The sequence below is a fragment of the Rutilus rutilus genome (assembly GCF_951802725.1).
Source record: "Rutilus rutilus genome assembly, chromosome: 16".
Lineage (NCBI taxonomy): Eukaryota > Metazoa > Chordata > Actinopteri > Cypriniformes > Leuciscidae > Rutilus > Rutilus rutilus.
The window spans coordinates 30,084,173-30,112,157 of NC_140224.1; the positions used below are offsets into that span (position 1 = coordinate 30,084,173).

The following is a 27,985-nucleotide window of genomic DNA, read 5'->3' on the forward strand; positions in this document are numbered from 1 at the left end:
AATTACGTGCAAACTACCAGTCCCATGATCCCCGGCGTCGTCAGGCAGGAAGAGCGTGTGTTAGCAGGGGCTCACACTGATCCAAGTTAGGAGCTTTCAGCTGCTGGCCTTGGCCCATCATGTAAGTGCCTGCCGAGGTTTCGTTGCAGAGCGGTTGCAGAAATCTCCCCGTTTTCGTTGCGTGCAATTGAAAGGCCAGCATTTGCACGGAGAACAAGTTACCCGACGCCCAACGGCTCCGAGTGCATGAAGATCGGGGCTTGTATTTTGCACCTTTGTTGCAAGCAAGCCCGCTTGAAGCCTCACTGCGAGGGATAGATGGAAGGAGGGAGCGACAAGGAAGGCAAAGTCTTTTGTGCGTCCCCTTCCCCCAACCCAAAAGGGGAGATGTCCGTGCCAAAAGGAGGTAGGTACTTTTTTTTTACTCAACCGAACCGTGCAAAACCTCGGAAATGCAGGCAGCGTTGCATGGCTTGCAAAGTGCACGGCTGCAGCTTCATCGTGGCCAATGCATTAAAAGTTTGATGGCTCGCGAGGGTCAGTTGCAATGCATGTTTTAATGATCTGCCCTTTTGCAGATTTACTGGGAAGGCGATGCTCTCCTTAGACACTCGCACACAGGCGCTATTTGCATTCTTGTTCTACCACGATCACTAAAAGAAACGCCTTCTTTCCGCGTTGAGGAACTGCCTAGCCAGCAATGCAAAAGTGATTGTGCAACGACACAGCGCTGTCCGCACCCGACTTATTCACGCGCACGAGGCGATTTTCTCTCGAACAATGTTCGATTGTGACGTCACGACGGCCTCGGTTTCGTTCTGCAGATTAGATTCGTTCGTACAACTTCTGTCGTTGATGCATGCGAGGTGCATTAGGTAACACGAAACTTTGGCCGACGGTTGAGTGTGCAAGTGCAATGGGGAAACGGGGACCTGACAGCCTGGTTGCATGCCGTGTTGAGCGTGCAACAATTTTTATTAGTTGCGCGTAATGGAAAATTATTCGGACGCTCTGTCATGCAAGCTTTGTTCCAGTAGTAATGCATAGGTAGAGGCTGCAAAAATAAGGAGCTAAATATAGTTTTGTTGCTGCAACCAGTTTAAGGAACAGGGTTCAGATGTGCTACACAAGTCTCCATGCAAAAATATTCACAAACCCTCAAGCAAAATACTGTGGAAAAACAGCGCTTCCTATCTTATGAGTGCACGGTTACCGTTTACTTGCTTGTTCGACAGACAGTGTTGTAATTAAAGTCACGCAATTTATAAAAACGACTTGTTTAAACCAGGTCATGCACAATCATTAAATTCGTTTTATGCTAATCTGATGCATGCATTTCATATTTTCCTCTTATAGCGCCATACTGCATCAGACTAAGCTCTTAAAATGACCCACCAAGTTTTGTGACAGTCAACCATTGTTGAGCTTGTCTAGTAACTTCTCAAAATGACTGGCGTATTATTATGCATTCAAAGAAATGGCATGCAAAAGTCGATTGTACCAAATGTAATTGACTTGTTTGCGTTTTTTCTTTCTTTCTCCAAATTCAAAAAGGCAGAAAAATTCCCAGACAAAAGTAAATGGTGTTTACAGTGTATCTCTAGACCCAAGCCAAATTAATGAGTGTATAACAAAAACCTTCAGTATATAGAGCTCTATCCTACTAGTGCATGTTTCAGACTTTTCTTCCATTTACATTTTGGAAAGTGCACTCTGTTTTAAGGCAAAAAAAGTATAATAATAATAATTCCGACAAAAACACACGTTTCCCAGCCCTGCACTTCTAGACCCCTTAATTACACTTCATGGAGCCTTTGCAACATATCTAATGTCCTTGCTCTTTTCACAGAAGCCCTGTATAGAGCCCGTGTGTGAGGTTTCTCACACCGTGGGCCGAATCGGCGTACATGCGCCAGCCCGAATTAAAGCTACGGCCAGCAGCTGTTAAACTGGGTCCGTTCCGATCCATGACTGCGGTCGAGAGGCGCAGGAGCATTTAAATTCTGTGAACAGAACACTCATGAATCATATATTAGTAGGCGTGGTTCAAGAATGTTTGATTCTGACGCCCTAATGAGGTGATTTTGGCAGCATTGAAAGAGCAGTAATTGTGTTGTTGTATAACAGTGACACACCTGAGGAACATTTGAGGAACTAAATCCTTATGAACCAACCCCTTCGTCATGCAAACAAACACAGCCTGTGCATGAGGAGCTGGAAGGGTTCAGGTAATGGATTGTGAAGGGCAATACTAGTTTATGGAATCCATCTTAAATATATTGAATGGGGACTCTTTAAAGGGATATTTCACGCAAAAATGATTTACTCATTGCAATTTTTTTCCTTTTGTGCTCCCAAATATATTTCAGAATGTTGTTTTGGACCCCATTGACTTTCATTGAATGGACAAAAACATTTTGTTTCCTTTTGTTCCACAGATGAAAAAAGAATGTTCCATTTTTTTTGGTGAACTATCCCTTTAAATGCAATTCATGTTTGGTGAGAAAGTTGCTTTTTATAAAATAAAATGTGCAGATTATAAAGAATTTATACTTGTCAGTGTCCTTCCATGCATACGCATGCTTTATACTTTTGTTATGAAGCATACGTGACACAGATTTCAGTTTTTTGTCTGCAAATACCTTAAAGGTGCATAGCTCGGAAGGAAAACTAAATGTCTGATTGCAAAGTTGATTTGAAACAAACAGTACTTTTAAGGGGATGCACGTCGACGTTTTAAAAGTTGACCGCAGTTTTGGGTGGAAGCGATTTGTTGGAAGAGCAGTTCCAATTATGTCAGTGGGGGTCTATCTTCTGTTTTTTGGGCCCTGGTTCATTGAGTTTGCACTGGCTCCAGTGGTGCACACAGTGAATCGATGTCCCCTCCATGCACAAGGCCTTGTTGCCGTCATGTGCAATTGTCACGTTTGTCATGCTAATAGACCACAGAGATACTAAATCCCCTATTTACGACTGCTCAATTGTTGGTGACCGTCCAGCCTTGCTGTGTTGTTTTGATGCAATAGTATAGAGGATTGTTTCAAGCATTGTGTCGCTGATCCCCCTCAGACCTTTCACCTTACGGCTGTGTGTGTGGAGAGTACGGCCATGCCGTCCCGTCTCTCTCCAGAATGCTTTTGCATGAATGCATGCATGCTGCAATTCAGGGCATGGAATCCACAATAGGTACGTGCATGCAAATCACAGCTTGCAAGCGGGCAGGTTTGCGTCCCACTCTCTACAGCTAAGTGTAAGCAATACATTGCATGCGTTTTATAAGCAGCTAAGCTGTGTTTAAAGGGGTAATGCCAAGCCTGGGAGTGTCCTCCTGCTGAATTGCTTGGGAGTGACCAGTATGATGACTCTATTGGCTCTCTGGGAGGCCCTGTCTAGAGGCCCCTCTCTGTCTGTCGTTTTGTTTTCTCTCTCTCTCTCTCTCTCTCTCTCTCTCTCTCTCTCTCTCTCTCTCTCTCTCTCTCTCTCTCTCTCTCTCTCTCTCTCTCTCTCTCTCTCTCTCTCTCTCTCTCTCCTGTGGGATGTGAGCTATGCTCAGTCGCAAGAACTGCATTCTGACATTGATCTTATTGCAGACTTCTGAATAATTGACCACTTTTAGGGTTTTCTCTCGAAGGCAGCCAGGGTGTCTCTTACCATAGCATTACCAACAGTGTTGCTTTCCAAGAAAGGACTGCATTTAGCTTATTGGGATCAGGGTGTGAAATGCTTTTCTAAAAAAAGATGACGTCTACCTCCTTAGATGCCTCATATGGGGGCAATAGTATGATTGTGTTTTAAAACCCCAAATTAATTTAATTCTTATTTAGATTTAACCTATATTATAGTCAGTTTTTGCAGTAATATGTATATTCAGTAAAATCTGATGTTTATAAATTCTTATTTACATATAGAAGAATACACTACTGTTCAAAAGTCAGGGGTCAGGACGTGTTTTTTTTTTTCTAAACAAATTAATAATTCAAAGTGACGACGGTAAAATTGATCACAAGTAACCGTAAATAATGTTGTAAAGTAGGCTATTTCTAGTTCAAAAACTTTCTATTCATCAAAGAATCCACAAAAATATGAATCAGCACAACTGATTTCAACATTGGTAATAAGAAATGTTTCTTTAGCAGCACAACAGCATATTAGAATGATTTCTGAAGGATCATGTGACGTAATGATGCTGAAAATTCAGCTTTGCCGTCACAAGAAAACGTTACATTTTAAACTATATTAAAATGGAAAACATTTAAATTGTAATCATATTTGACAATATTACTATTTCCACTTTGTTTTTGATCAAAAAATGCATTATCAATAATATGATTATTACAATTGATTCCTGCTATTCATCATTGTAGGACATTTACTTATTTATTTGATTTGTTTGAAATTTGTGTTCTCGTCTAGGCTATATTTTATAGAGAATGTGTGCAGAAATGTCATTTACTATGAATGAATAAACTGTACAATACCGACAGAAATGAAGTTCCTGGTGATGATGCCATTGTAGAGAGTGATTACATCATGTATCCTTATTTAAAAAAAAGATTTAGTATTTACAGCACCCAAGGGAGGACCCTTCTCTGCAGGGGGCAGTAAATTTGCTTTCTGTTGTCATCCAATGAAGCCAAAATGTGTTAGATATTAAGGCATCCCTTACTTGACCCCACATGTTGTGTAAAACTCTCGCGCATGCAGAAAATAATATTCTCTTCCTGCAAATGAAATTCTGTGGTGCAAAATGAAAATTATGATTTTATTAAAGCCTTTCAGATTTCATAATAAAGCTTGTAACATTCAATATGCATTTCTTTATATTGTGGAATAATTTGCCGTAAGTTACATTTGCCTGCTTGCTGAATTTAAAATGGTGGCATCTTTAAAAAAAAAAAAGGTCTGTTCTCTAAAAACACATCTGTTTGGTTTTGAAAATGGTGTATGTCTCAATCAATTATGCTAAGTGCTGAATAAAAGATATATCACATAGAGACAGAGCACTTAAGTTAAAGTGTGACCGCGGCAGTGTGTTGTGGAAGATGTCAGGGTAGATATTGAGTAACAGGTTGAGGACTCCACCCTCTGGTAGCCCTTTGCCTTGCTCCAATTCTGCCAACCAGATCATGCATCTTTGAATTGGTACGCCTCCTAGTATCTTCCTATGCTTGGAGAAGAATATAATCGAAAAACAATACAATTTCATTCTAGAGTCTAAAGAGATCCTATTATGCTCTTTTGCAAAGTCTTGATTTTGTTTTTGGAGTCTACCAGAAAAGGTTTTCATGCTTGAATGTTCAAAACAATCTTCTAGAGGTCGTCCGATGGTGGATTTTACCGATAATGATAAGTTGGACCGATAACCGATTAATCAACTGCTAGGTTTTTAAAATGGATGCTGAATGAAAATAAACATAACACATAAAATAGTGCTGAACTTTAATACAAAAATTAAAAATCAGTACTGAACCATGAAAATGTACTATACTTTTTAAATATAAAAAATATTAATATATTAATTAGCCTATGCCTTGAATAAACATGTTAGTTCATAGTGCTTTAACTAATGTTTAAAGTGAAAATGTTTTTAGTAAATGTTGGAATTAACAATGAATAATACTTTTATTAGCCTTAGTTAATGCTAAAGATGGACTCTTATTGTAAAGTGTTGCCATTTTGTATAAATCCAAACAGTCTTGCTAAAGATGGCCATCTTTAAATATCTACACAAAGGCCATAGCATTGAAATGAGATGCATATGTATATTCTTACACTTTATTTGCTTCTATTTTAGAACACTTGATGATCTAATCAAAATAGCTGAATATGTATTGCAGTCAGTGACGATAAAATAAAGAACTGAAATTGAATGCATTTCTGATGTTTGTTTCTGTTGGTTGCATGGTGATACAGTTTGCTTTCTCTTGTCACTAGCTTTAAATATGCAACTTCGCTGCATAACGAATGCATAAAAACGACCAGCTGGATATAAACTAATGCAAATAGATGGTAACAATCGTGCCATTAAACATTTGGGTCAGGCTTGCCGTATGTTTTTGTCACATTGTTTTAACCGCTTGAGGTATTCATGTTAGTCCTCTCAGCCTCGACGGCAAACATACTGCTGTTCTCCACTAATGCAGCATCTAGTCAACAAATTAATTACTTTATAATGATATGAAAACGCATACGGTTGTACTGTACAACATACTGTTTCATTGTCTGTTTTAAATCCGCATCTAATGGCGCTTTTCCACTGCATGGTACGGTACGGCTCGGTTCGGTACGGCACGCTTTGGCGCTTTTCCACTGCATGGTACGGTACGGCTCGGTTCGGTACGGCACGCTTTGGCGCTTTTCCACTGCATGGTACGGTACGGCTCGGTTCGGTACGGCACGCTTTGGCGCTTTTCCACTGCATGGTATGGTACGGCTCGGTTCGGTACGGCTCACTTATGGTGCATTTCCACTGCATGGTACGTAGACATGTGCCGGTATTCGGTAATGCGATAAATCGCGGTAATGAATATGCACGATATTGTTATCGCGGGCACTTCAAAATACCGTGAAAAATAATAGATCAGAATTTAGATTTTTAGAACGCGCATTAGCTTATTTTTCATCAACTGCTTAAAAAAACACTGCGTATATGCTGCGCAAAACACGTGCGCACTCTGATGTAAACAATCCCCACATGAAGCTCTGTGTGCATGCGGCGGCAGTGCGCACTCTCGTCTAATGTAAACAATCCTAACATGGAGAAGAAGCATGGCGGAAGGAGGAACGCTGCCGTCGATTTATCCCCCTTCTAAGCAGGGCTGCCAATCTACGCATTCAACGTGAGACTCACACAATTGACACTTTTCACACGCTCTCGCGCCACACATCCATTTTCTCACGCAGAGAAAAATCGCGGAGCAAAGAGAACACTGACACCGACAGACAGAGCAGGTTAGTTTTGATATGAAAAAAAATGATCAGCTCTCAGGTTATGTCCATTTTATTACGAAATTCAGACAACAAATACCGTTTGGCGCTTGTAAATGACGTGACCGATCACTGTAGCGGTGCGCGTCAGTTCAAGTAAACCGATCATCTGTTACTTTTTATTTAAAGATACAGATGCCTCATACATAATATCGATCAATCAGTGTTTTTCAGCCATGGAAAGAGGTTGCAGGACAACAATTATGTCACAGAACGTTACATTTACCTCAGGAAATCCATTTAATGACCAGCATGTTAGTTGACTAGAAAAAAATATAGAGCTGATATGCTAAATATGTGAACTATATTACATATTTATTATATTTTTACTTGTGTCATTACATAATTGTTATTATAATGAGAACCGCATTATATTTTATTTGTTAGTTTTAACCTTTAATAATACCATCTGATAGGGCTCTCTGTTACCGCATTATGTGAGTATTTTTACTTCAGAAAAATTTACATGTAGGCTATCTACTGTAGCCTACCTAATATTGAGAATTAAATAGAAATTTGTGTTGTGTTAACCAATAATACAAACAGTAGCCTACCAGTCACTGTACCATGTAAACATTGATGTTGTCACTAAACTTAATACAATTCTGTTTAGTTACCAAATGTTTTGACAATCACAATTACACCTATTGTGAGGCAAGTTGTTTTTTTTACATCTCCCCCAATCCATCCTTTTCTCTTGTGCAATTAAAATATCGTGATAATACCGTATACCGTGATAAAAGCTCAATCAATTAATCGCAGCATGAAAATTTGATACCGGCACATGCCTAATGGTACGGTACGGTTCGGCTCGCTTTAAATGGTACCACCTCTGTTGAGGTTCCAAGCGTACCGTACCGATACTAAAATGTGACGTGAAAACACTGCAGATCACTGATTGGTCAGACAGAATCATCTCTACCAGCGTCATTGTATTTACGACACGAGACACTAAACCCGCTAGATTTAAATAGCCAGTAGACAACAGCCAACGCTGTAGCACATGTTTTAAAAGTATTTGCTTCAAAAAAAAGAGTATAAACTTCCAAAAAAAAGAGAAATGGCTGAATCGTGGTCAGTGGACGAGGTGCAGACGTTCCTCTCGTTGGTTGCCGAGGAGTGGATGGGGAAACACGGAATGAAAAATTCGCATTTAATATGATGATGTCATGGTAGTAGAGACGGCAACTATATCGATCAGTCCCACCCACTTTGAAGCGGTACTAACTGCAGTGGAAAAGCAACCGAGCTAAAGCGAGCCGAACCGTGCCGTACTGAGTCGAGTCGTACTACGCAGTGGAAAAGCAAAGCGAGCCGAACCGTTCCGCGCCAAGTCGAACCGTACCGAGCCGAACCATGCAGTGGAAAAGTGCCATGAAGTGTCCCGCTCAGCGCACTGCCTCGTGTCAAAACAAACACCAAGAGTGATGGTTTTTATTTCGCCTGTAGAGGCTGCTCTCGTACTGTGTAATGACAGCGCATCCTCTCCAGCAAAGGACGCAACCCAGAAAAACCATCGGTATGGATTTTTGCCGATAACTGATTGCTAGCAAAACCGATAAATCGTTCGACGACTTCCCAGTCTGCCAGTAACACTCTGTTTAGTTCCTGTCTCTCTGAAGCCCCTCCTTCCGAAAAGTGCAATGTGCTCTGATTGGCCATGAAATTTTGTTGAAAATTATCGGTTTACGCTGGCGGTGGCTGGCTTTTTTTTTTTTTTTTTTTTTTTTTTTTTACCGTGGCGGAGAAAGAGATACATGTCATTTGCTTTTCATAAATCTGTGCACTGCCAGAATATGAATGCAAAATAGATATATAATTGCATTGCAGTTAAAGGTAAATTTATATGGTGCGAACATCAACAAATGGACCTACAAAAATAACTATTTTCTAACAGGTTTGATTTATTAAGCCAATGTTGCTCTCTTGAGCTGGTCTTCTATCCCAAGCTGCATCTATCTGGTTGATGCGCATGCACACTTTCGTTCAGACATGTGTCTAGAAGTGTACAAGTGTAATGGCGCGGAGCATGTTGTTAGTGCAAACTGTTTTGTTAAATGGAATTACCCGCTTGACTTTGAATTTATAACATTCACAGTTACAGTAATAGATCAGTAAAAAGTGATGCACTGTGGAAAACATTTCTCAGCAAGCAGTTTCTCAGGGCTCACACGGCAACTACACAAAGCTGTATGATCTATGTTAAAGCATTTGGTATTGTTCCCAATTTAGCTTGTGCACTTTCCACTCCAGCTCGCTATGCTGTGGTCCCTGCCATTCAAATGCATATATTACATAGAAATGTGTTTTTAACATTGTGTTTTTCAGTCACTCTTTGAGGTTTTCAGTGCTGTGCTGCAGCAGCACACATCCAAAGAATAAATGAAATTGATTGAATGAAAATCTTTAGTTTCTTTTTAACTGCATTTTCTATGCAATTATTTCAGCGCTAATGTTTGAAGCGGCAGTGCGTTCAAGAATCCACTGCCTTTTCATGTTGTTATTAAAAGCCAACTACTAGAATTCTACAATTTATTTGACCTTTTATGCAAACTTTAAAGGTGCATTGTGTAATATTTAGGAAGATCTGTAGACAGAAATGCAATGCAATATAATATACATAACTATGTTTTCAGTGGTGTATAAAGACATTACATAATGAACCGTTATGTTTTTATTACCTTAGATTGAGCCATTTCTATCTACACACACCGCCGGTCCCTTACATTGAAATGTTTCTACAGTAGCCCTAAACGGACAAACTACTACAGAGCGTGTTTCGTCACTATGTTGTTCTTCCTGCAAAGAAGCTAGCTAAAGTCAGCGAATAAAACACTGACACAGTGATGAACAAGTAACAGTAATATTCGCAATAACATATCGTTTTACTGAATAATAAAGTAAACATGATTTCTTAAAGCTACACTGTGTAATTTTTAGCAAAAAACACTGTTCTTTCAAAATGATATGTGCTCATTAATGTGTAATTACTTCTACCAACTAATCAAGTATTCTCGTAAGCGAGAATACTTTTAGAATACTTTTAGAATACATACGAGCGAGTCACTCGAATGGCGGCAGCCATGTTGCACCTCCATCTTGAAAATACATTAGCTGAAGAGGGACATACCTGGAAATTCAAGCTTCGCCTTAAGCATTTTTACAGTCAGTGGCACCGTGACGAATGCGACGAATGCAACTGCCGGCAGATTTGAAATAATACGGCCACCGTATGAGTTAAAACGCCCTCGGAATGGGAGGGGCTAGAAAGTAATATTCAGTTGGTAGTCATAAACAATTTCACCGCTAGATGGGAGAAAATCCTACACAGTGTAGCTTTAATTTATCTTTGTCAAGAAACCTCATTGCTTAACTGGCTACTCTGTTGTCTCTTTTCCTGTCGGCCACCGTAACTTTTGTTGGTTGCAATTCGTAACATCACCACTAGATGCCGCTAAAAATCACACACTGCACCTTTAAAGGGGCTATATGTAGAATTCAGAAACCCTTGTTATTAGTGACACCGATGGCCGTTAAGTGAACTGCAGTCAGCAACTAACTGCTCGTGCCTCCATTCGTGCACACACAACGTACAAGAGACTGAACATGATTCATGATTCCGTTATCTATCTCTAAAGATGACATGTCATTCCTAGACTGTCTCTGTCAGGACAGCAGAGGATGCTATGAGAAGCAGTGACGACATTCGTTCTAAAGCAGTGTCCCCAGCTGCTGGAACCCAAAGGGTCTGCCATCTTTGGAAGTATAGAGTGTCTTACAAACTGCCAGTGAGGTCAGAGGGGCCAAACAGCCGGCAGCCCAAGAGAAGTTATTTTCATCTCTCTTTCTAATTCACCGGCCCTCCTCCGGGTCCCTGAAATTCCAGTAAAACACTTGGGATTGTTGAAATTCTGTATGTGAGTGGGATAGGGAAGGACTAGAACTGGTTGACTTGGGTTTTGTGGACTGCAGACACAGTCCTGGACAGATGACAACCAGTCAAGCAAGCTACATCAAGCGGGTCTCAGGGGTCAGTCAAGTTCATGTTACACCACAGTAGGGAAACACGGCGGATTGTCCCTGATTCGCATTGCTAACAGTCACCTGAGTCCAAACCCCTCTGTGTTGCGAATGAAACGGGAATTAGGCATTTGATTTATTCAAACGTGTTTTGAAGGTTTCTATGCAGGCATGTCTGACGTACCTGTACACCGTGTGCTTTTCAGGTTGAGTTTAAGGAAAAAAGAAATGGGTATGTGCCTTCACTTGTTCAACGTAACATTGTCAACATTAGTTGTCTTATTCAAACTGTATAAAAATATAACTGTTGCAAATCTAGGTGTGCAGAAATTGAACTTAATTAACTTTCTGTACTTTTTGAACAATTCCTTTGTTTCCTGCCAATACAGCATGATTATGTAATCTATTGATCTTTTTTGCCTCTTCTCACTATCTTGTTTTCCTTACGCAAGCACTTCGTGTACTGATATTATGTGCTGTCCAGTCATATGTGTGTGTGTTTTTTTGTTTACTGCTATGGGAACGGTTGTTTTTAGGTCAACCTTGGGATTTGACTATGGCTGGTTGTAGCTAAAAAATTAATGAAAAAGTGCCAGCCTTTTTATATCACTGTTGTTATGTAAACCAAGTCTATCAAAGGCAGACTGAAGTGCCTTGAAACGTGCAGCATATTTCAATGTGTTGATGTAATTTCCACTGAAACAGGAAGACAGGGTGGGACATATCGAACAGCTCCTCCCCCTTTCTACAATAGCCAATAGTGTTTAGTTCAGATCACAGCGCGGCCAAGCCGCAGTTTCCTCCTAATCGCTAATTGTTTCTCCTCCTAATCTCCTCCATATAGCTTTAAAATATAGCATTCTGTGCAGTGTTCAAATGGGGCCGATACGTTTTCTGGTATGCACCGACTCGCGCATATGATCCGCTCTGTGCTATCGTGTCTCTGGACTGGAACAGACTATGTTTGTGAACGTATTTACGTGAAACCAGACTTAATTCGCCGCAATGAAAAGCATATTTACACTGTCTGAATCGTTCCCCATCCCCTATATAGAGCAATGTGCCATTCACCATATAGAAAATAAAAATGTGTGAACAAGTGACTGATTTCAGCTGCAGCTACAGCGTGTATTTATAATGTAGGAGGCGGGACACTTCAGATTCTAGAGAGCATTTGATTGGACAAAAAAATCTGATGAGAAGCTGACAGTGATAGACTAGCCTAAGTTTTGAATTCTTCTCTTGTAAATACAGATTTTGTAATTTTTTGGAGCACACTAGCTTATAGATAACAATAAGGCTAACATATTCATACTAAAAGCCAAAAAACTTCAATTTTGATTTCATGGGAACTTTAAAAAAAATTCTTTAATTGAAAAAAGCTCAAATAAAATACAAATATTGTACATCAAATTTGAATTCTAATTTAAAATATTAATAAATACTAGAATAGTATACAGATAATACTAAAATAACTCTGGATTATATTCAGTATGCCTATATACATTTACTTGTATGCGTTTAATGCAAGTAAATTTAATTCAAATTTAAAAATATGCAACGGAACAAATGGCAATGTTCATTTTATTTAACTTTTTCTTCATAATATATGGAAACGTTTCTTAATGTTGAATTGTTCAATCAGAGTTTTGATTCAATTCAATGAATCCAACTTTTGCTTTGCATTTTTGCTGCTCAATAAGCAATAAATTATGTATGCATAACACGATTGCAATTTGCAATAGCTTAAGTTAATATTGCTAGCAAAATCACATCAAATATATTGTGATGAATAGTCTGAACTTCACGTGGTATTTTAGTTGAATGTATGTTGAATAAGAAGCCTTATTTATCTCTGTTATGCAAGCAATAATTGACAACCACTTCAAGAGCAGAATTTTGCAAACAGAGTTTTGTTGATGCAACCAAAATAAATGCAATATGTGTTTATCTGCAATTCTGCATGCATGTTTAGTTGTTCTTGATGATGCTGCTGGTAATTTCCGTGATGGCTTCAGCATGGATGAAAGAGCTTCTCCAGTCTGTCGAACACGTCTGTACATGTTCCAGCAGATAGAGCCGCCTCTGCATCTCCCTTTGCATTCTCTCTGTACATCAAATTGCTGTAGGTTGTCGAATCGCTATAGTGCCAGGCTGTTTACCATTTTTCTCTGCTCAACATTGTCACGTCGCCAACGTTCGGTCACGCTGCCTCCCTCATTAATTGCCAATTCTTGCTAAAAACGAATGACTTCCGGTTGCTTTATGGCTTTAATCTCAGTACTCGATACCAGGAACCTTTCGCTGGGAGCGTTGTGACATGGAAGGGCACTTGTTATATTTGAAGTGCTTGAAGTGGCTGTTTTTAATGCTTATGCAACAGTTTCATAAAGTTACCAAAGTCACACGGAGGTCCAGTAACTGAGAACAGCCTTTTCCCTACATCGCTGATGTGATCAGTCTGAAGAAATCTATCGGGTGTCGGCCTGTGATGTGTCAGCATGTGTGATTTTAAGGATTAGGGCTTTCACCATGGAACATTGCTTGAGTGTTGCTAGGGAGTGATTTCCAGTTGGGGCATAGTTATTTTGGCAGTCGTGATCAGTGATATACTTTCTGCAGGAGGCACATGATCATTTTGTGGTTTTGTACCCTTCACTTTAAAAGGGATCGGAGTGCTGGTGAGTTTTTTTTGTTGTTGTTGAGTGTCAGCTTTCTGTTGCTATTGTTGTGCATGTAAAAGCAGGTGGGAGAGGTTCTGAACAACTTTTCTGCTGTTAACAATGGTGTAACGGGCACACAACAGGACACAACCCTCTTCTCACGCTGCAATGGCAAAAAGCTGCTCATATTTTGTGTATAATTGTGACAATATGGGAAGTGTCTGCATTTGTTTCCTGTCTGTGGGCTCATGGTGTGGTCGGGACTGTTCTGAAGCCACACCTTTCTCATGGAGTGATCGGTGTAGACCTTTGAATATTTGTTAAAGCTGATTTGTGGAATTTTTTTCTTTTGTGTGGTGTTAAAATACTTTCTCCTATTTCAGCTTAACATGCAGAAGAGGTCAACTATAATTGAGACATTTGTGTATTGATTATCCTGAACACTGTAAACATCACGGCTCTGTCAGGCTGTCAAACTTTGCTCTGTTTGAGCAGCATGACGCAACAACATTGCCTCAACCAATGATGAGAGTTTGGGGTTGGACTATCTGTTTGTCTGACCAATTGCAGTTTGGAAAGTGTTCTGTAAAGGTTTTTTTTTTTTTTTACTGTTATATTTTTATATATATATATATATATATATATATATATATATATATATATATATATATATTTTTTTTTTTTTTAATATATATATATATATATATATATATAAATTTCATAAGGAGTTAACATTACACATGCAACACTTTGATTAATGGTTGTCTGTGAGACTGTTATTGTTACTTGGCATTTCGTTAGCAGTTTTGGTAGATTTGGGCTTACACTTTTTGAAGTCTTCATATAGCTCCCTGAGGTGGCTTTCCAGATGTCTGTAGAGATTAGTTTCCTCTCGACGTGGCCCAAAATTTTCGGCACGACTTAGGCCGTTAACATAGTCAATGCGAGCAAGCAACGCGCTCGCTTCATAGTCAAAACAGTGGACGCAAGCAGACGCAAGCGTCACGGGCGATGCATGAAATGCAATACACCGCTCACGCAACAGGGGGTAGTAGAGTCATAGTTCTGAACCTATGTTCTGAACGCACGTCTATTTCGCTTCAAACACTTCAAAATGTTCAAGCGTCGAACTAGACGCGAATTTGACGCTCTATTCGCGTTTTGGACGCAGCTTAATAACAGGCTCCGATGTCAAGATTGCAATGCTGGAATGTGTGTGCATTTTGTTCATACAGGACATCATTAAAACTGCAAAGTGTTTAGCCTACTTATATTTATGTAAAACACAACATTGTGCTTTTGTCAAACTGTAACCTACAACTGTCACCCAACCAAAATCACACACACACATTGTAGACGAGATGTATGTGCATAAGCTCGCATCATTTTTTCTCTTCGCCCGCCATTGTATTCAAACCTCCTTCTGTAAACATAATATACTTGAATTAATGTACAATACTTGCAATGTCGCCCCCGCCGACAACGCATAGTATTGCGTGCATCGGCGCGTCGCGTATCAAAAACTAGGACGACACATTTGGCTACGCATCGACGCATAATGGCGGCCGAAGCGTAGCGATGCGTAGCCTTGTGGCTACCAATGCGTTGACTATGAGTGACACCGTCACTTATGTTCATGTATCGCGTTTTTTGCGTGTGCAAATTCGTTATTTCAAATGCAGGCGCGAAATGGAAGCACATTTTTCCAGGCATAGCAACGACAGACGCAAGCGCTTGTGGAAAGGAGGAGATAGCGGCGTGGCCGCGCTTTCCATGCATTTTAGACACGATATGTGAACGGCCCCTTACACAGTACCTGCATTTATGACACGCCTTCTCTATTGAAGTCAAAATATTGCCATATTTCAGACATACAGTTCTTTTTAGGCACAGGTTCTTCGCTGTTGTCATTTTCCTCGCTTGTCTCTACTCCCGCCATTAGTTTTTATTTTCCACTCTCTGCTCTGGGCCACTAGGTTCCCCTTTGGGTCCGATCTAGCCAATAGCATAATAGCACCTACTGGGGAGGCGGGTATAAAGATAGTAAGGCCCCATTTGATTGGTCAAATTTGGATAAACAACCTATGCATGCATGCATCAAACAAATGCTTGGCACATAAAATAAATGCAATTTATCGCACCTCTCTGCGATACGGATATCGCATATACTATTATCGCAATAACGAAAATTTTTCGATATATTGTGCAGCCCTAATGCATACATAAACGCATACATACATACACATACATACATACACATACATACATACACATACATACACATACTTTGTTACATTTGTTCATTATCTTAGCTATACCTTTTGGTAGTAGTGGCACAGTAATTACATATTTCTGCTTAACTTCAATGATTCTATAGTTGTAATCTCTGTTGTCACAGAATCGTATTTTCAGTCAGTGCCAATTTCAGTATCAGTGTATCAAATTTCTCACTACCAATTTTGATGCAAAAGAATAAACTAATATACTTTGAACTTTATTTGCAAAGCTAAATATAAATATCTTAAAAATTAAACCAATGAATGTAACTTCATTTATTGATTCATTTTAAAAGCTACTTTTTCTACTGTAACTTTTTATTGTTCAACATGTACAACATTTATATAATGAGTATGTACATCATGAATCCATCTTCGGTCTTTTTGCCTATCATAAGTGTATATATTCAGACTATTTTAGACCGTGCAGGACGCCAGCGGCTGCGGAGTGGCCCAGTACCTGTGACTCATCATATACATAAACACAGAAGTAGCTCGGCTACAATGTTTTTTCAAAGTTTGAGTTTTTTTTACGTTTTTCTTTTCATCATTGACTTGTTACCAGAGTACTGCATTAATATTCAGACAAACTGTTGATATGAATTGCAGAATTTAGCAGACTGGAATCAGTTAGTCAGGTGGGTGTGGACAGTTCACGTTGGATTGCCCCGCTCTGGTGTCACTCACGATGGGTAACACCCGTGACGGTAGCGCCTCCGATCTGTTCCAGATGGAGAGAAAGCACCTGACCCTGCCATCTCGCCTCCCTCTTTCACACTTGCACTCTCTCTCCTCGCACTCTCTCGCTCTTTCACGTTTACTCAGCCAGGATCTGGAGCCGCTTGTGCTGTCTGACCGTAAGTGCTCATCTGATAGGGAATCTCGGAGTTCCATGGGGAGCAGAAATAAAGGAAAGGGCTCTATATCCCTCAGGACAGTTTCAGAATGCCTCTTTTGTTTAGACAGGCCTTTTTTTATCTCACATAAAGCTTTTTTTTCTCTCTTAAAAGGAACTTTTCTGACAAATGCAATTCATAAGGTCTTCTAATGACTTGGGCATAATAATGATGATTTTTTTCTTTTCTTTTTTTCTTCCCTCTGCAGGTAAAAAGAAGCCACCACTCAAGCTTCCAAAAGAGGTGTTTGAGAAAACCCCACCTGCTCCTACGTAAGATTTTATGCAGATTTCAGTGCACTTATTAAATTGAAAGATAATTACGCTGTTATTGATGTCACATTTATATTCATAAACTGATGGGGTTTTTTTTTAGTCAGTGTTTTTGAGGTTCACTCTGGGTGTGCAAGTACAATAGATTTTTATAATTAAGGCTGGCTTTAGTTAATGAGTCAATTACCGTGTCAGACAAGGACACTCAATGGGATTTCTTTGTTCCACAGACCCCCAAGAGACCTGGACTCCAAAGCCTGCGTTACCATTGGAGATAAGGTGCGTTTCATCATCCTTTCTTTAATTAAGATGGATAATCTTATGTAACTATATCGTTTTTATTTCTCTTTTTAATTGAATTTATCCTGTTGGTCTTCTGTCTTTTATTTCTGATGTTTTTTCCCTTTTCATTTTGGTAAAATTGTTTCAGAAAAAATATTTGCAGGATCTTCTGCGAGCACTATCAGTTATTCATAAATCTGTGCATTGCAAAAAAAAAAAAAAAAAAAAAAGCCTCATGGGAAATTGTGTTTAATGCTTGAAGGTTTATCTTCACCTGCATCTCTTTCTCGTCTGTATTATCACTATGAGAGGAACTGTCCTTGGGTCACCTGTATGCAAAGCATTGTGACTTGTAATTTGCATTCCCGTGCTAAGGGGATAAGACTTATCTTTTTAAATGTCATATTTTGCATTGCTTTTATGGTGATGTAACCCTGTCCCGGGCTCGATACGAAGGCTTGGCTCGGTGAAAGACCGACGGGCTGTAAAGAATGGCCCAGTGCACATTACAGCCCTTTTGAATACGTCTGATTGTAGGCAGCCTGGAATGCACTTTACTGCCTCTCAGGCTATAAAAATATTTATTTTAAACTCATCAAATAAGTGGAATTTTCCATTGGCAAAGATTGAGGCTTTTAGTTTTGCAACCCAAGAGTAAGTAACATCAGTTTTTTGATAAAAGTCAAGTTGGGGTGTTGGAGCTTTTGTGAGGAATATCTGAAGAACCAAGTTTGTTGCCTCCAGGTTTAAGGCGTTTGTTGTGATTGCTAGTGATAGGACAGGGATTGGAAGCATGCATTCCTGGAGATAACATTTTCCTTTCTTCACACCTCATAGGAAAAAATCAGCTTATGCACATTTTCTTTTTAGATGTCTTTGTCTGTCTGTTTGGAATATAGGCTTCAGTCTGTTAGTGTTAGTGTCTGTCTCTTATCTGCCATTCTGTGTGCATCAATTTCGGGAATATACCAAAATTTGGTATGATACTTTTAACACTCGTGTTTGTGTTCTGAGCAGAACTTTGTGGTGAAGGCAGATGATTTGGAGCAGATTGGAGAGTTGGGGCGAGGGGCGTATGGAGTGGTGGACAAGATGAGACACGTCCCCAGTGGCGTAATAATGGCAGTAAAGGTGAGTTCACACAGGCCCATGCTAGATAAACCCATGTGAGGAATATTTTTGTCAGTAACTGTCCAAAGTTTCTTAAACGTGTGTTTAAAAATATGTGTGTTCTTAGTGTCGCATTTACCTAGCATTGCTTAAAATTATTAAAATATTTCAACAATTAATACGAAAACAAATTTAAAGTAATTTTCTGGCTGAGTGCTAAGCAACCTGGCACCTTGCCCCATTTAGATGTGCGTTTATTAGCCTTTTAAAATGTCTCATTCATTCCACCATAACCATATTTTTATTTTTAATATTAATATTATATTTTTCATTTTACACGCACGCACATATATATATATATATATATATATATATATATATATATATATATATCATAATATATATAATATATATCTCTCATGTCATATCATAAAATACAAATTAAACACTTTGTTAATCTTCTTTAAGTTTTTTTTGTGTGTTTCTTGTTTGTTTTTTCATTAAAACATTAAGCAACACCTTAAAGGCAGGGTAGGCAGGTTTTTCGAAAACTTTTTCCCAAATTTGTTTAAACTGTCTTTATATACCAATACATAATTAAAATGTAAGTACTCTGAAAAAGAGAGCATAAAAATCGAGTGTCTGTAGTCCTCGCAGGGCTGCAATAAACACAGCTACTTATTCCATTCACTCCCACCCCCTCCCTTCTGGGCTCCTTCCAAAGCCACGCCCCCAAAACACATGAACGCGCGATGCCGACCGCTCAGCTGGAGGACGATGTAACAAAATTCAAATTCAAGTAAGGAGGAGGACAGAGTCGGCTTGCGGAGCTGTGGGCGTGTTTATTTATAAATGACATCATGTCAGAATCACATGTAATAAAATACCTAACTTTATCATTATGAATATAAACAACTAACATGGCTGTACTCACTATCAAGCTAGCATATCGATACTGGTAAAGTTTAAAATGTATTGAGTTTGATTCGGTAATGAGCTAGTAACATAAGGCAAAGCTAAAAACAGGTTGCATTGATGCACGCCTTCGCTGACTGTATATGCAGGTACTGGGAATTTTGACTGCTCTTTCTCTGCCATAATTGTGATTCTTCCTAGCTTCCGTGCCTCTTCGCCTCCTCGAGTCAAACGGGTGCGCGCATGTGGGCAGCTCCTGTAGCGGCAGGGGTGGTAGCCATGGTAGCGAGGGAGAGTGACAGTCGCCCAGCCAATCATTTAATTCGTTCCGAATGGAAATAAGTAGCTGTGTTTATTGCAGCCCTGCGAGGACTACAGACACTCGATTTTTATACTCTCTTTTTCAGAGTACTTACATTTTAATTATGTAGTGGTATATAAAGACAGTTTAAACAAATTTGGGAAAAAGTTTTTTCAAAAAAACCTGCCTTTAAGTGCACTTCCTATAGAAAAGTGATTGTTGTGTGAAGTCTCATTTGTTCATTAAGGCAGCATTTATTTGTTCAAAATAGCAAAGACCGTAATATTGTGAAATATTACAATTTCAAATAATTTATTATAATATATTTATAGTTTTCTGCAGCCATTATTCCAGTCTTCAATAACATGATCCTTCAGAAATGATTCCAATGTGCTGTTTGGATACTCAACATGTTGAAAACAGTTTGTAGATTATTTGATAACTAGATATTTCAAAAGAACAGCATTCATTTGAAATCAACTTAATAAATGCCAACATCACCCACTTGTTTCCCGCAGCGGATCCGGGCCACAGTAAACACGCAGGAGCAGAAACGGCTGCTAATGGATCTGGATATCTCAATGAGAACAGTCGACTGCTTTTACACCGTTACCTTCTATGGAGCCCTTTTCAGAGAGGTACGACAGCACGTACATTAAACACTGAGCAGTCATGTCATTTACCTTGTTAGCATTTGCAGCTGTTTTAATACTACAGCACAAAGTAGTTATCGTATAGACGAGAGGCAGAGCAAGTCCAGTTATCTGAATCGATGTCCTCCTAAACGTTGACCCCAAAAAGAAATCCCACAGGAAGTCGTACAATGGGAATGTGTTTCAGTCATTTCCTGCTGTCTCATTTTTATGTAAGGTTGTTGTTATGTCTCAAACATAAGCTGATTGGCTCGTTGTGTTGTCAGGGTGATGTGTGGATCTGCATGGAGCTGATGGACACCTCTCTGGATAAGTTCTATAAGCAGGTGCATGAGAAGGGCATAAACATCCCAGAGGACATCCTGGGCAAGATCACCGTCTCTGTAAGTACCACCTAATTTCCTGCATCTCTCAATGGCAAGCTGTTGCTCTTTGGTCTGCATATTTGAATCTGTGTCTACTTATATTCCGAAGCGACTTATAATGCTATTAACGTCAAGCATGCAAAACAGAGCACGCATAAATGCACACACATGCGCATGGTAAATAAATCCGTTTTAGCATAGGTGCCACTTGTGTCACAGGACCTGCATACTTCACTTTTAGTGAAATTAAGACTTAAGGAGCTAATCGTAGACACAAGACCCGTTGAACTGAGCTAGAGGAGAACGTTTACAGAACTGCACGCTGTCCACAGTACAGTTACATATCCATTAGGACTGTCAAGCGATTACATTTTTTAAATTGAATTAATTACATGATGTGCTGATTAATTAATCGCACATCGAAGTAATTACCCCCAAATGATAATTATGAAGTCATTATTGTGTTGAATGAGAAAAGCATTAAATAGCCATTACAAAAAGTAGCTTTAGAAAATGTATTATTATTATTCAACACAGAATTTGTAACACAATTTTGTAGGCTACAACAGCCATGATTTTATTTTCAGAATCTGCACCTGAATTGTTATTTATATTTATGGACCAAAACAGTTACCAACATTCTTCAAAATATCTTCCTTTATGTTGCGCAAAGAAAGTAAGTCATACAGGTTTGAAACGACATGAGGGCGAGTAAATGTACATCCAGCTATCCCCCAAAATTTTAAAATTAAATTTTTTCAATGAAATGATACTCTAAAAAAGAAACTAAAACTGCCAGTAGGTGGCGATAAAGGTCTAAACGAGTAAACCATACATTCAGTTGATTTGTTCGAAAGGCTGATTCATTCAGGAATGAAGTAAATGGCTCTCTTTATGAATGGACCATTGAATCGTTGACTCACCCAATTGATTTGCTCAAAACGCGGATTTATTTCGAAACTAAACACCGCTGTGTGATTCTCAGAGACGCACAACAGTTCTGCTCTGGCTTAATAGGTATTTGTTGTATAAAATAATTTGCACTCGTGCTATTCGGGACAAAAACGGCACTCGTGTGATATTGCTTAACTTTATCCAATGATTTAAATATGAGACAAACTCATACAGAGGCATTTTTGCCCTGATATCTTGAAATTTTGGGCCATTCTAACTGCATTATATAGGCTACCTCACGCAGTGAGTTGTTGCCCTGCATCATGTTCGTCACCAATCAACTGTATGAAATGTTAGATGACCTTCGTCTGGGGTGGGTGCATTAAATCATTTAACTTGTTATTTTTTCATAACTAATTAATTAAATGAACACGTTAAATCGACAGCCCTATTCTCCACACACTTTCACTTTTGTTTCGTAAATTCGTATAGGCTTAGCATTTATAATAAATATTGTTTATATGAACAAATATGAATTATTATGCACTGCTCTTTTACATTTATTAATGTAATAATAAAATGTGACTTATCTGTGTTTTTTTTTTTTTTACATTCCCACTTGAACATTTGAGATCATTTTAACGCTGTGTAATTCCTGAGCCCGTGCAGTTCTGTAATGAGCCTGATGTTTTATATTCCCGTTGCAGATCGTAAAAGCATTGGAGCATCTCCACAGCAACCTGTCAGTGATACACAGAGGTGAGCTGGGACTAAAGTACAATATCGGATATTTGCTTTTTAATGATGCCAGCAACTGATTTTCCTGTTTTCTGTTTTCTTTTTTCTTGCAGATGTGAAACCCTCTAACGTCCTGATAAACATGCAGGGTCAGGTGAAAATGTGTGATTTTGGCATCAGTGGGTACCTCGTGGATTCGGTGGCGAAGACAATGGATGCCGGCTGCAAGCCATACATGGCGGTAAGCAAAACAAAAGAGGAAATACATATTTTATTGTCTTATGCTGTGACTTCTATTTTTTTAATGCGCATCTTTGTCAATTAACGACAGTATGCAAAAAAAATTCAACATTGATAAATTATTTTTTATTTATATTATTATATATTAGTTTATATTATGTATATTCGTAATAATATTTATATTTTATTATTAGGGGTTCAAGAATGAAATGCTGAAACCCTATTGTAATTGTAAGGATTCGTAAAACGCATCGTGCAGGCCAAACCGTAAGGCCTAGAGACGTGAAACCTGGCCAGATGGTAGGCCTCAATTTGGGGACAACCTATCAGAGTATGACCCCGATTGGCCCATAGGTGGCGCTACAGCAACCAAAAGTACAGAATCGCTCATAACTTTTAGGGCGTTTGACCTAGACTCAAGTGCCTTACACCACTGTGGTCCCTGGCTCAAGGCGGACAAAATGGCTTTCTCCAAATTCGATTTAGGCAGGAAAAATTTTCTGCTATGTCGCATTTTGTCCAAAACCTACTTTTGCGAACTAGTCCCTGGTTTTTCGCCCGATCGGAACCAGACCAGTCTAGGACAATTCTGTGGACTCTCTAGATCAATATTTATCGGAAAAAAAAAAGTTGAACTTTTGCATTTTGCTGGCTGTAACAGGGTCATTTAGAAAAGGGGCGTGGCAAAATACACTAAAAAGCCTATAAATCCCAAATGAAAACTCAGAACTTCACCAAAATTGATGAGCATATGTGTCATAACATGGTGAAGAAGCATGCCGAGTTTCATGCAGATCGGACCAAAGGTGCGCTATAAATGGCAAAAAGCTTCCATTCTTATTAGGGGTTCAAGCATGAAATGCTGAAACCCTATTGTAATTGTAAGGATTCGTAAAACGCATCGTGCAGGCATCAAAATGTCTTTTGATGCTTGTGTGCTTAAAGGCTTTAAATGCTTGAACCCCGATAAATGCTGCTTGCAGCTTTAATTTTGTCATTATTTTTACAAAAAGTTGTAATTACCTTTTTTATTTCGTGAGTTTGTCTCACAATTGTGATCGTGAGATATAAAATTGTGCGATATAAATTCACAATTACCCAGTATTGTATGACGGAAACAAGCTTCCATTTTCTAGAGTTCTTCACACACCTCAGACTTCAGTTCGCTGAGTCTGTGTTCATGTGGCTCTGTATAAAGGCCGTGAATGTTATGCATCTAAAAAATAGAGAGACATGTGTCATAAAGAGGGGAATATAGGGCATGCAAAAGTGATAAGTATATTTTATTACTTAGTCTCAGGCTTTCTTATCTCTACCTCCTCTTATCAAACCACACTTCCTCTTTTGCCCACAATCACAATCATCAGTCATTTTTCTTTTTCATTCACAGCCTGAGAGAATCAACCCAGAGACCAATCAGAAAGGCTACAATGTCAAGTCTGATATCTGGAGTTTAGGAATCACAATGGTAAGTCTGTCTGAGTGACCTCACATACTGTTAACACTTGTTGCTTAATTAGTATTCCTTCATAAAATGTTATGCAATGTTATGTTTATTAATGCTTACTAGATCATTGATGTGTATTCAAACTTCATGAATATTAGGCCTGTCAATTAATTGTTCAAATATTTAGTCCCGATTAATAGCATAATTTCTTTTTATAGTTTACACTTTAACATATTTAATTTTAATTGAAAAATTAATAATAGGCCCATGTGTAAATGATAGGTAATAAAACAACTTTCCTCAGACTTTAAGGACATAAACCACATGTAAAATATATTGTTTATGTGAATGCCAGTGTTTCGCTTGAGCTTTAAAGTCACCATGAAATCAGTGGAATATTTCAGTATTTATTATGAATGAATTATCTGTGCACATCATCTTTTTTTTTTTTTTTTTTTTTGTCACGTGCCCTCAGATTCTTTCATCTAAATTACTTCCCCTCCTCTTGCAACATCTCTTTTCTTCTCTGATGTGTTTTTCGGTTTGAGTGCGGGACACTCGCATGAGATCACAGCAATTGCAAACAACAACAATCCAATAATCTCCTGATGGACAAAATCAAGTCCCGCTCTAATTTTTTTTTCTTTATTTGTCACAACATGGAAGAAAAGACTATTGCAACTTCTGTTTCATGCTGACTCTAATGATGATTAAATTTGACCTTACAAAAGATTAATAAATTACCCATAAAAAGCATATTTCTCTATTATTTACCGATTGTTACATTTAAAAAAAAGTTCCGCTGTGTCTGTGTAGCTTGGCATTTTGTGGTTTGTGATGTTGTGTTGTGATGTGCACGTTTTTTCATCCTGTCAGATCGAGCTGGCCATTCTGCGGTTTCCTTATGACTCATGGGGAACGCCGTTTCAGCAGCTCAAGCAGGTGGTGGAAGAGCCGTCGCCCCAGCTGCCTGCAGACCGATTCTCAGCCGAGTTTGTGGACTTCACGTCACAATGGTGGGCGAGCTGTTACACACATTTGCTAACTTGCACATCAAAGCTCAACAATAAGCTATGCCAACTTTCATTGGGCCAACCACAAATACGCAAGTAGTTAAAAAGAAAACGAAATAGTGTTTTTAATACTATTAATTGGCTCCAGGCCAATCCTTATTGTTGAGAAACATTCATTTAAAAAAATAATCATTTGGGGGGTGATTATGCAACTAAAAACGTAAAACTTTTAATGTGTTTTGGCCGTTCATTTACACGACAACAGCGCTTTGGGGGCATGAAAACGCAATCTTTTGAAAACGTTTTTGCAAATGATACCGTTATCGTCTCCGTTTAAACTACAAAAACACTAATTTGTGAAAACGGTGACATTATGCCGATGCGCATGTGTATTACGTGTCCAGTCTATAGTCGTGTAGTGTTTCTTTACAAAGTGACATCGCCAACTACTGGCCTGGCAGCAGAAATACAGCGTTTTTACTCGTTTTCGCAGATCCGTGTGAACGGGACCGTTTTGACAACTGGACGCAAAACTTTTCAAAAACGCAAAGGAAAAACGTTTCTTTTTTTTTTTTGTACATCATTGTCATGTAAACATTAGTTTTGAATTGTAAGTGTTATTAAAACTTTGCAGAGTTGGGATAAAAAAAATTGTTTTTCAGCAACAACGTTTTAAATTGACCAAAAATCACCAAGACATTTATAAATGTTACAAAAGATTTCTATTTAATAGAAATGCTGTTCTTTTGAACTTTGTTGAAAAATGCACAAAATTATTAAGCAGCACAATAATGTGGATAATAAAAAGAAATGTTTCTTGATTTAGAATATGGTGATTTTCCGAAGGACCGTGTGACACTGAAGACTGTAGGAATGGCTGCTGAAAGTTCACCTTTGCCATCACAGGAATAAATTCCATTTTAAAATGTATAAAAATAGTAAGCCTGCAATAATATTTCACAATATTACTGTTGTAATGCCTTTTTAAGCATAAGGCGCTTCCTTCAAAAACAAACAAACCTTTGCACCGTGGTGTATATCATCACCGTGACATTTTCAAGGCAGTAAACTGTGTCCAAAACATGCGTTTTTATAAATGCAATATAGTTTCATTAACTGACTGAATCACTGAACTGTTATATCTGTATACACTTCTGATTGGATCATGTGTGATGGATATTAGTACCATATGTAGATGGTGTATAAGTTCACACAGGATGTTTTCTTTGTGGCTCGTATTTGTGGGATGACCATGACTCAATTCTGTAGAATTGCATTTCTGTGGAACAATGCTGACACCACATAGTTTCGTGAAAGTGAAAACACTCTTAGTGAACCTGTAGCGTAGACGCATACGCGCGCATACACGCGCACACACTCTGTACATACCTTGACTCTGCATTGTGAAGTAGGAAAGCGAACAGGATGTAGAAACCCTGATTGCATCCTCTCTTTCACATTGTGAGGGGAAGTACTGAGGCCACAGCGTGCTCACTGAGGTTTTTGCGTTCTCCAGCTGCACTTGTGATGATTTGTTGCGCATTTCTAACATGCATGTGCTTTGCTTTTCTCTGGTTGTTTTTCAGCTTAAGGAAGAATTCCAAAGAGCGGCCAACTTACGCTGAACTAATGGTGAGTATGATGCTGACAGTCTTTCTTTCTTTCTTTTTTTTTTATAACAAGCACTTCCCTGGATTGTCCTTTAGATGTCAGACTTGTGCTTTCAATGCAAAGTTGTACCTTCTCCCGATTAGCTCGTAGTGAAGTAGATATATCATTCTGTTTGGTAGTTGACAGCACTTTAACTTTCTTTAACTTATCTAAAACTATTGTAATCATTTTCTAATATTGGATATATTTAAACTTAAATATTTGTTTCAATTCAGGGAAAAATTGTGATAAAACACTTGCGATATTTTTTCCTTTTTACATACAGTGGGGTCCAAAAGTCTGAAACCACTATAAATAGTGTATTTTGCACTTAGACCTAGAAGTAGTTCACAACTGTACATATAGTTGTTAACCATTTTGCATTGAAATATACAATGCGGTTTGCTTTTTGTGTGAGCACAACATTGATATCTCAAATCTTTTCCACACCCAGCAACATCCCTTTTTCACCCTCCATGACTCCAAAGACACCGACGTCGCTAGCTTTGTGAAGAGCATCCTTGGGGACTGAGACGGTCCCTCTCGGCAAAACTGACGTGTTGCCGTGGGGGGGTGGGAGATGGGACAATTTCAGAAAAAGCACCAATAGCGAGACTAACACCTGTAAGACACGCCCACCTCAGCAGCCAACAGTGCACAGGCATTCAGGAGGATCTGGGGGGTGGGGGGTGGGCACCAAAACTGAGGGTGGGCGGGGCGTTTCCTAGCAACACGAAGTAGGGCATGGGACAGGAATCTCAGCGCGTGTGTGCATGTATGTGTGTGTGTGTGTGTGAACGAGAGCGTTTGTGTGTGTGTGTGAATTCTTTGCCTGCATGTATATGCATACATGTGCATTAAAAGGTTTTACAGTCCCAAGTCAAACTTCATCTATTGTTCAATCCCAGTCCTCCTCCAGCTTTACCTCTCAATCCAAAAAGAAAAAGCAGTTTTAGCATCAGGTGAGTGTGTTATAGATGTCTGTTGAGTTTTCCCAGTGGCACGTCAATGTAATTCTCAAAGTATTCAGCAATGTTATCCACCCCCACGACGTCCGGTTCTTCAAAAAAAAATATATATATAAAAAAAAAAAACATTAAAAGAAAAAAAAAGAGAGAGTGGTATAGATATATTTATCTATTATCTAGATATGTATATATACTCAAAAAATATTTCTTGAATTTGTTAAATGAGTATATGAGGATAATATTGTGTTGGCTGTAAGGAGTGATGGTTATTAAAGTGTATGAATGGAGCATCTTT

General features: G+C 38.8%; 1 protein-coding gene across 3 annotated transcripts; it reads left to right on the plus strand.

Moving 5' to 3' along the window:
* The first annotated feature begins 29 nt into the window (after positions 1-29).
* map2k6 (mitogen-activated protein kinase kinase 6) lies at positions 30-27,978 on the plus strand. Of its 3 annotated transcripts, none has more exons than XM_084433915.1 (12): positions 30-406; positions 17,051-17,114; positions 17,345-17,393; positions 18,414-18,527; positions 20,241-20,360; positions 20,642-20,758; positions 22,342-22,393; positions 22,486-22,613; positions 24,003-24,080; positions 24,936-25,075; positions 26,659-26,704; positions 27,177-27,978. In XM_084433915.1, exons 1-12 carry the CDS (start codon positions 319-321, stop codon positions 27,252-27,254), a joined length of 1,074 nt encoding a protein of 357 aa, XP_084290041.1. In that variant the 5' UTR covers positions 30-318; the 3' UTR covers positions 27,255-27,978. The 3 variants fall into 3 exon arrangements, with proteins under 3 accessions (XP_084290041.1, XP_084290042.1, XP_084290043.1); XM_084433916.1 differs by lacking the exon at positions 30-406 and adding an exon at positions 13,304-13,688; XM_084433917.1 differs by lacking the exon at positions 30-406 and adding an exon at positions 16,620-16,803 and having other exon boundaries at positions 27,177-27,798.
* The last annotated feature ends 7 nt before the right edge of the window (positions 27,979-27,985 follow it).

Excerpts from the sequence above, each read along its gene's own strand:
- map2k6 (XM_084433917.1), top strand. The coding sequence starts at position 16,635 with ATGGGTAACACCCGTGACGGTAGCGCCTCCGATCTGTTCCAGATGGAG. Across the intron at positions 18,528-20,240 it reads GCGTAATAATGGCAGTAAAG|CGGATCCGGGCCACAGTAAA; the intron begins GTGAGTTCACAC and ends TGTTTCCCGCAG. Across the intron at positions 24,081-24,935 it reads GGAGTTTAGGAATCACAATG|ATCGAGCTGGCCATTCTGCG; the intron begins GTAAGTCTGTCT and ends TCATCCTGTCAG.